General features: G+C 72.2%; 2 protein-coding genes across 7 annotated transcripts; one reads left to right on the forward strand and one right to left on the reverse strand.

The window, feature by feature from the left end:
* Positions 1-433: 433 nt before the first annotated feature.
* SPRYD3 (SPRY domain containing 3) lies at positions 434-4,631 on the forward strand. Of its 6 annotated transcripts, none has more exons than XM_080609436.1 (11): positions 434-505; positions 995-1,126; positions 1,218-1,293; positions 1,755-1,879; positions 1,970-2,105; positions 2,439-2,630; positions 3,123-3,272; positions 3,353-3,410; positions 3,908-4,027; positions 4,105-4,262; positions 4,473-4,631. In XM_080609436.1, the coding sequence occupies exons 2-11, from the start codon at positions 1,002-1,004 to the stop codon at positions 4,605-4,607; spliced, it is 1,275 nt and encodes a 424-aa protein (XP_080465562.1). In that variant the 5' UTR covers positions 434-505; positions 995-1,001; the 3' UTR covers positions 4,608-4,631. The 6 variants fall into 6 exon arrangements, with proteins under 6 accessions (XP_080465562.1, XP_080465557.1, XP_080465559.1 ...); XM_080609431.1 differs by having other exon boundaries at positions 493-574; XM_080609433.1 differs by having other exon boundaries at positions 493-574; positions 3,123-3,215.
* LOC308187253 (tensin-2-like) lies at positions 4,624-8,820 on the reverse strand (the record flags this gene model as incomplete). The annotated part of the gene is made up of 9 exons (XM_080609417.1): positions 4,624-5,590; positions 5,701-5,730; positions 5,984-6,052; positions 6,524-6,692; positions 7,255-7,332; positions 7,566-7,643; positions 7,733-7,825; positions 8,260-8,388; positions 8,499-8,820. Coding segments are annotated over 9 exons (1,107 nt in total), but the record flags the coding sequence as incomplete, so codon positions are not given.
* Between the last annotated feature and the right edge of the window lie 5 nt (positions 8,821-8,825).

An 8,825-nucleotide genomic window follows, 5' to 3' on the forward strand; every position in this document is an offset into this window, starting at 1 on the left:
CAGTACCCCCCAGTATTCTCCAATACCCCCAGTACCTCCCAGTACCCCCCAGTATCCCCCAGTATCCCCCAGTATCCCCCAGTATCCCCCAGTACCCCCAGGATCCCCAGTACCTCCCAGTACCCCCCAGTATCCCCCAGTACCCCCCAGTATTCTCCAATACCCCCAGTACCTCCCAGTACGCCCAGTATCCCCAGTACCCCCCAGTACCTCCCAGTATCCCCCAGTACCCCCCGTACCCCCCAGTACCCCCCAGTACCCCCAGTACCCCCCGTGCCCCCCGTGCCCCCAGTACCCCTCCCCGCCACCAGGGGGCGCTCTCTCCCTAACTCTGCCCGCGCTGTCACGTGACCCCGCAGGCTCACGCCCCCTCCCTCCAGGCCCCTCCTCCCTCTCTCCCATTGGCTCTTCCTGCCGTCAGTCGCCCCGCGCCGGCTCGCGATTGGCGGCGCGGCGGCGGCGGGGCGGGGCTGGGAGGGGAGGAGGCGGAAGCGCGGCCCCGGCTGTGAGTGGGGAGCGGGGCCGGGAGCGGCCGGAGCGCGGCGCCATGGCGGGGGCGGGAGGGGCCGGGACGGTGAGGGGGGGGCACGGGGGGGGCTGGGGGGGGGCTCGGGGGGTCCCGGGGCGTCCCGGGGCTGGGGCTGGGGCTGGGGGAGGAGGGGGGGCGGGTTTGGGGCGGGCTCGGGGCTGGGGGGGGGCTAGGGCGGGGGGGCAGGTTGGGGGGAGGCTGCCCTGGGGCTGGGGGGGGCTGCTTGTGAGGGAGGGGCGGGGGGCGGGGTCTGGGATTGGGGGGGCGCTTGTTGGGGGGCTGGGGGGGCGGCAGAGCCTGTCAGGACCCAGGTGGGGGGGTCGGGGGGGGCAGTTATGGGGGGGGGAGGCTTCGGGGCTGCCTGGGTGGGAGGGGGCTGCCTATGGGGCGGGGGGGGGCTGTAGGGGTCTGAGCGGTGGGGGGGCGGGGGGGGGCTTGGGGGGGCTGACGTGCGGTGCCCCCCAGGCTGGCCATGGATGAGCTGCGCCTGCACTACAGGTTCCTCAGCTGGCGGCGCCGCATCCGCGAGATCCGCGAGGTGCGGGCCGGGCGCCAGGAGCGCTCCCGGCACATCCTGGTGGACGGCGACACCCTCAGGTAGGGGAGGGCGGGGGGGGGCGAGGGGTGACCCCCCCCCCCAGTGCCTGAGCCCCCCCCCCGCGATGCCTGACCACCCCCCGTCCCACAGCTACCATGGGGACTCAGGCGAGGTGGGCTGCTACGTGGCGCCACGGCCGCTGACCAGGGACAACAACTACTTCGAGGTGGGTCCCGGGGGGGCTGGGAGGGTCCGGGGGGAGGGGGCTGGGGGGGCTCAGGTGCCCCCCCCCTTGCTTTTGGGGTCCCCATCTTCCTGAAGGAGGGTCCTGGCCTCCTCCGGGGGTGTCCCATCCTTCCCGGATCCCAAGTTTTTGGGGTTCCCCAAGGAACAGCCAAGGAGGGGGGGCGGGGGGGGGCTTTTGGGTGCCCCCCACCCTGTTTTTGGGGCCCCCACCCTTCTCTGCAGGGGTCCCATCCGCATCCCCAAATCCCTGCGAGGGGGCACTCCTGTACCAGGGGGGGCACCGAGCCCCAACTGCAGCCCCCCAAAGCCCTGAGCAGACCCCACAGGTCCCTCCCCAGCCCCTCGGGGACACCGCGGGGGTCCCCATCCACCCCCCCAGCCCCTCAGGGGGGCCGTGAGCGACTCCCCCCGGGGGGGGCTGATGCCCGTGCACCCCCCCAGGTGTCGATCGTGGACAGCGGCGTGCGCGGCACCATCGCGGTGGGGCTGGTGCCGCAGTCGTACAGCCTGGACCACCAGCCGGGCTGGCTGCCCGACTCCGTGGCGTACCACGCCGATGACGGCAAGTGCGTGGGGACGGGGGGGACCTGGGGACTGGGGGGGGGGGTCCCACGGGCCCGGTGTCACCCCCCCGGGCGTGTGTGTGCCCCCCCCAGGCTGTACAGCGGCCGGGCCAAAGGCCGGCAGTTCGGCACCAAGTGCAGCTCCGGCGACCGCATCGGCTGCGGCATCGAGCCGGCGTCCTTCGAGGTGCGCACGGCGCAGGTCTTCTTCACCAAGAACGGGGAGCGGGTGAGCAGGGGGGGGCACGGCGCAGGGGGGGGCACGGCACGGGGGGGGCACGGCGCGGGGCGGGGCACGGGGGGGCCCGACAGCGTCCCTGTCACCTCTCAGAGGGGCTCCGCTGTTGCGCTGCTGTCCCCTGAGGGGCTGTTCCTGGTCCTGAACCGCTGCCGGGGGGGGGCACACGGGGGTCCCATCAGTGTCCCCGTGTCCCCCCCCAGGTGCTCCCCCCCCCAAGGCGGGCTCCACCGCGATACCCCTGTCCCCCAGCGGGCTGTTCCCGGCCCCAAGTTGCTGCCGGGGGGGGGGGCACGGGGGGGTCTCACCGCCCCGTCCCCGCAGGTGGGCTCCACGGTGATGCCGCGCGGCCCCGAGGGGCTGTTCCCGGCCGTGGGCATGCACTCGCTGGGCGAGGAGGTGCGGCTGCACCTGCGGGCGGAGCTGGGCGCCGAGCAGGACGAGGGTGCCATGATGGTGGTGGACAGCCACGAGGACGAGTGGGGGCGGCTGCACGACGTCAGGGCCTGCGGCACGGTGCGGGGCTGGGGGCGCCGGGCGGGACTGGGGGGCTGGGAGCACTGGGGGGGACTGGGGCACTGGGGTCACAGTGGGCACTGGGGTCACAGTGAGCACTGGGGTCACAGTGAGCTCTGGGGGGCACTGGGATCACTGGGGTCACAGTGGGCACTGGGGGGCACAGTGAGCACTGGGGGGCACTGGGAGCACTGGGGGGGGCTGGGGGCACTGGGGGGCACTGGGGTCACAGGGGGCACTGGGGGGCACTGGGAGCACTGGGGGGGGCTGGGGGCACTGGGAGCACTGGGGGGGACTGGGGCACTGGGACACAGTGAGTTCTGGGGGCACTGGTGTTTTTTACCCCTCCCAGATATTTTTTACCCTCCAGCCTGGTTTTTACCCTCCTTAGGCTGGTTTTTCCCCCCCCCAGGCTGACGTTACCCCCCCCCCCGGCTCCCTCCTACCCCTCCGGCTCCCTCCTAACCCCCCCCTTTGTGTTCCCCTCCCCAGCTCCTGGAGTACGCGGGCAAGGGCAAGAGCATCGTGGACGTGGGGCTGGCGCAGGCGCGGCGCCCGCTGAGCCCCCGCAGCCACTACTTCGAGGTGGAGATCGTGGACCCGGGCGAGAAGTGCTACATCGCGCTGGGGCTGGCGCGCAAGGTGCGCGGGGGGGCCTCCGCCGCGACCCCCCCCCCCGGCCCCGCTGAGCCTTCAGCCTCTTCCTCCTCCTCCTCCCCCAGGACTACCCCAAGAACCGGCACCCCGGCTGGAGCAGGGGCTCGGTGGCGTACCACGCAGGTGGGCCCCCCCCCCCCCGAAGATGGGGGGGGGGACATGACGCCCCCCTCCCTCTTTGTGTCCCCCCTCCCCTGTTATTTGTCCCCGTTCTGGTGTTCCTTGCCCAAAAGCTGCGATGTGGGGGGGGGCCTTCAGCCGCCTCCTCCTCTTCCTGGAAACGGCCCCACCCTGAGCTGGGGGGGCTCTGTGACACCCCCCACTTTGTGGCTGGGGGGGGCAGCAGGGACATTGTGATGGGAGGGAATCAGGGAGGGGGCACCCGGCTGTGATGGGGGGTGGGCAGGGGGGAGACCCTGGTGATGCTACTGGGGGGGTTTGGTGCCGTGGGGGGGGGTTATTGGTACCAGGAAGAGGGTTATTGATGGCGGGGGAGGGTTATTGGTGCCGGGGGGTGGGGTTATTGGTGCTGGGGGGGGGTTGTTGACACTGAGGGGGTTTATTGGTGCTGGGGGGCTTATTGGTGCCGGGGGGGTCAGTGACACCACCTCCCCCCCCAGATGACGGGAAGATTTTCCACGGCAGCGGCGTGGGGGACCCCTTCGGCCCCCGCTGCTACAAGGGCGACATCATGGGCTGCGGCATCATGTTCCCCCGCGACTACAGCCTGGACAGCGAAGGTACGGGGGGGGGTGCGGGGCCGGGACCGCCCCCCCCCGTGGGGAAGCCCCCCAATGTGTGTTTGTGCCCCCCCCAGGGGACAGCGACGACCCCAGCGACACGGCCGAGGTGAGGCCGAAGGCTCGGGGGGTGCGCAACGTCACCTACCTGCACCAGGAGGAGGAGGAGGAGGAGGAGGAGGAGGAAGATGATGGCGAGGACACGGAGCAGGAGCACGGCGGCAGGAAGGTGGTGGTGAGTTGGGGGGGGGCGCGGGGGGGGGGGCACCGTGTTTTGGTGCCTTTCCTCGGGTTTATTTTGGGGGGGGGGGCACGGCACCCACCCCACCACCACGGGGCACAGCGCTGGGCACACCAGCGGGCACTGTTCCCTTTGCCCCCCCCCAATATTTTAGGGGGGCCCCCAGCCCCCCCCCCCCACCGTGCCCCCCCCCGTGCCCCCCAGGTGTTCTTCACCCGCAACGGGAAGATCATCGGCAAGAAGGAGGCGGCGGTGCCGCGGGGGGGCTACTTCCCCACCGTGGGCATGCTGAGCAGCGGCGAGAAGGTCAAGGTGGACCTGCACCCCCTCAGCGGGTAGCCCCCCCGCGACCCCCCCGGGACGCCCCCACAGCACCAGGGGCGTGGCCCCCCCCCCCCGTGCTGCCCCGGGGGTCCCCGTCCAGCCCCATGTCGCCCCCCTGTTGGGGTTGGGGGGGTCTCTGTGTCCCTCCCCCCTCCTGGAGGGGGCTTCTGGGTTGTCCCCCCCCTTCCTGGGGGGGGTCTCTGTGTCCTCCCCCTTCCTGGAGGGCTTCTGTGTTGTCCTCCGGGGGGGCACATTTAAGGGTAGGTGGGTGTCGTCACCCCCCCCCCCCCCATCCATGCTGTCATTGTCCCCTTTTCATGAATGTACCCCCCCGGGGGGGCTCCAGCCCTGTTCCCCCCCCCCCAGCCCTCCTTTCGCTGGGTGGGGGTCACAAAGGGCTGCCCCCCCCCCCGACCGCCCCCCTCATGGCGCATTAAGGAGAAGCTCGGTGCTTCTGGGGCCGTTTGCACATGGTTAATAAATGGGGGGCAGGGCTGGAGGCGGGGGGGGGCAGGGCTCTGTGCCCCCCCCCAGCTCGGTGCCCCCCTCCCCGTACACAATACATATATATATTAGAGATGTCTGCTGGAAGCTTTTCTTACACAAAAATAGAGACTCTGTGCTTCGGGCCCCCCCACGGCAGGGGGGCCGGCCCCCCCCCCGCTAAGGCTGGGCCCCCCCCCCTTGGGGCTGGGGCTCCCCCTTAAAGCTGTGCCCCCCCCATTAGGCTGTGCCCCCCCCATGGCTATGGGAAGGGGGGAGGGGGAGCGCCTCTCCCCAGCTGGCTGTTGATGGGGAGCACTATTTTTTGGTGGGGGGGGGCACTATTTTCGGGGGGGGGGCATTATTTGGGGGGGGCTCACTTGCGCTGGGTGCCCAGCATCACCTTGGTGACGAAGGCGACGATGGCGGCCGCCGGCTGCTCGGGGTCGAGCTCGGCGAAGAGGTGGCAGGCGTTGCACGGCCCCCCCGGCTGCTTGGCCACGAAGCCGAAGATCCTGGGGGGGGCACAGCAGGGACATTTTATTGGGGGGATGGCACCGGGGGGGGGCACCTGGTGGTGTCCCCGTCCCGCCGGGGGGGGTCACGGAGGTCCCGCGGTGCTCACCGGGACGTGGTGCCGTCTGCGTTCGCCCACCTGCGGCGGGGGGGGGGGGTAGTTAGCAGGGTCGTGGCCTCCCCGACCTAAATTGTGCCCCCCCCAATCGTCTGCCCCCTCCCAAGTCGTGTGCCCCCCCCCAAATTGTATGCATCACCCCAAAAAGCTGTGTGCTCCCCCTTAAAGTCGTTTGCCCCCCCCAATCGTTTTCTCCCCCCAAAAATCGCGTGGCCCCCCCCCCCCGAATCTTGTGGTCCCCCCCCCCCTCGCGTCCCCCCCCCCATGCCCCCACCTGCGGCCCTGGGGGTCGATGCTGCAGAAGGTGACGCTGGCCACGGGGTAGTGCCGGCGGAAGAAGAGCCTGGGGGGGGGCAGGGGGTGAGGGGGGATGGGGGGGGACCCCAGGGTGGTGGGGGGGGGTCTTGGGGGTCCCTTGGGTCTGGCGGGGCCCAGAGGGGTTCCAGGGTCTGGGGGAGTCCCGGGGGGGTCCCATGGGGGTCCTGTTGGGTTCCCTTGGCTCTGGGGGGCGTCTCACTGGGGTCCCAGGGGGGTCCCGTTGGGGTCCGCGGGGTCCCGGGGGGGGTCCTATTGGGGTCCTGGGGGAGTCCCGTTGGGGTCTGGGTGGGTCCTGTTGGGTGGGGGTGTCCCAGGGGGGGCCCTTCTGGGTTCCCTTGGCTCTGGGGGGTGGGTCCCATTGGGGTCCCGTTGGGGTGGGGGGTCCCGGGGGGGGTCCCATTGGGTTCGGGGGAATCCCGGGGGGGGGTTCCAGGGTTCCCGTTGGGGTGGGGGGTCCCGGGGGGGTCCCGATGGGGTCCCGGGGGGGGGGTCTCACTTGCGCTGCCGGTCGGTGAGGGTGATGCCGTGCGCCCCCGCCCTGAAGTGCACGGTGCCGGCGGGGGGCGGGGGGCTGGCGGCCAGCAGGGTGCTGGTGGCCCTGGCCACCGCCTGCGGCCCCGTCAGCGACTCGGTGCCCACCGAGCCCAGGAAGCGCACGCAGCACCCTGGGGGGGGGGGGGGGGGGCTGCACCCCCCGGCCTCGGGGCACCGGGCACGGGGCACGGCCACGGGGCTCCCAGTGCCACCAGTGCCGCCAGTCCCAGTGCCCTCCCAGTGACCCCAGTGCCACCAGTCCCAGCTCCCAGTCCTAGTCCCCAGTCCCAGTTCCACCAGTCCCAGCTCCCAGTCCTAATCCCCAGTCCCAGTTCCACCAGTCCCAGCTCCCAGTCCTAGTCCCCAGTCCCAGTTTCACCAGTCCCAGCTCCCAGTCCTAGTCCCCAGTCCCAGTTTCACCAGTCCCAGCTCCCAGTCCTAGTCCCCAGTCCCAGTGCCACCAGTCCCAGTGCTCCCAGTCCCAGTTCCCCAACCCCACTGTCCCCATCCCAATGACCCCAATCCCAGTGCCCCCCCCCCATTCCCAGTACAATCCCAGTGACCCCATTCCGGTGCCCCTGCCCGGTTCCATTCCCCCTCCGCTCCCAGTACCCCCCCATTCCCATCCCTTCCCCGTTCCCATCCCCCCCAGTGCCCCCCCCCTTCCCCCCTTCCCAGTGGCCCCCCCCCCACCTGCTCCCTGCCGCAGCAGCTCCGCGGCCGTGCTGACGTTGGGGGGCGCCGACAACCCCAGTCCCTCCTGCAGCAGGTCTGGGGGGGGGGCGGGGGCACAGGCTGGGGGGGGCGCCGGGACCCCCATGAGCCCGCCCCGAGTTCCCCCCCCCCCGTGTTCCTCCCCGCCCCCGGCAAGGGGCAGGGGGCATTTTAGGGTGGGGGTTGGTGGTTTGGGGGTGGGGATGAGGAGTGAATTGGGGGGGGGGGGGGGGGAGAAGGGGCATGGGGGGGTACATGGGGGGGAGTTCAAGCCGGGGGGGGGCACCCACCTTTGCTGGGGATGCGGAGGGCACAGGGCAGGGAGATGGGGGTGATGGAGTGCTGCAGCACCAGCGCAGGCAGGCTCCCTGCAAATCGGGGCGGGGGGGGGGGGTTAGAGGCACCCCGACCCCCGCCCGCGACCCCCCCCTCGGGCCCCCCCGGCCCCCCCCCTCACCGAAGTGCGGCTCCTCCTGGCCCCCCCGGATCTTGACGCCCCGCGGCCCCGTCTCGATGAGGAAGTGGCGCACCAGCTGCTCCTGGGGGTCCCCTGAGGGCGGGGGGGAGGGGGGGTCGGCCTCGGGGGGAGGGCGATGCAGGCCCCCCCCCAGTAAGGGTGGGAAGGTATGGGGGGGCGTGGGGTGAAATGGAGGGGGCTATGGGGTGAAATGGGGGGGAGGGGGCATGGGGTGCTGGGGGCTGTGGGGTGAAATGGGGTGAAATGGGGGGGGGGGACATCCTGTGAAATGGGGGGGGTAGGGGTGCTGGGGGGGGGGCTATGGGGTTTGGTGGGGGCTGTTGGGGGTTGGGAGGAGCTTTATGGGGTACCCAGGGGACACGGGGGGGGGGTTAAGGGTGCTGCGGGGGATTACAGGGTGCTGGGGGGCTCGATGGGCTGCTGGGGGCGGGGGGTGTCTGTGGGGCTTGGGGGGGGGCTTTTGGATGCTGGGGGAGGGTCTATGCGGTGGGGAGAGGGTCCCTTACCCTTGGCGGGGGGGGCGCAGCCGGGGGGGGGCACGGCCACCCTGAGCGCCAGCCCGTAGGCGCCGCGGAAGGAGCTGCTGTCGCGGATGAGGAAGGTGCCCGGCTCCCGGCCCTTCAGCAGGGCCACGGCTGGGGGGGGGAGGTGGGGGTCCCCATGTCAATGTCACCCCCCCCCCCGCTGGGTGACACCGGGACCCCCCCCCTGCCCATCCTCCCCCCCCCCCCCCCCGACCCCTTACCTTGCTCCCGCGACAGCCCCGGCTTATACCAGAACTTGGAGGTGTCCTGCGCAAAGGTGGCGCCCGCGGGGGGGTCCGGCTCCGGGGGGGGGCACCCATGCGTGCCCCCCGCGCCCCGCTGGGGGGGGCGCTTCTCGGGCAAGGGGGGCTGCTGGGCCGGGGGGGGCTCGTAGTAGGCGGTGCTCAGGGGGAAGGCGGGGGGTCGGGGACCCCCCCGGGCTGCTGGGGGTGGGCTCCGGCTGCCCCTGGGGGGTTGCGGGCGGCGGGGGGGCCCCGGGGGGGGGCGGCATCGCGGGGGGGGGCTGTGCCAGGGCCCCCCCTCGGCTG

Source organism: Anser brachyrhynchus (assembly GCF_964034855.1).
Source record: "Anser brachyrhynchus genome assembly, contig: SCAFFOLD_331, whole genome shotgun sequence".
Taxonomy (NCBI): domain Eukaryota; kingdom Metazoa; phylum Chordata; class Aves; order Anseriformes; family Anatidae; genus Anser; species Anser brachyrhynchus.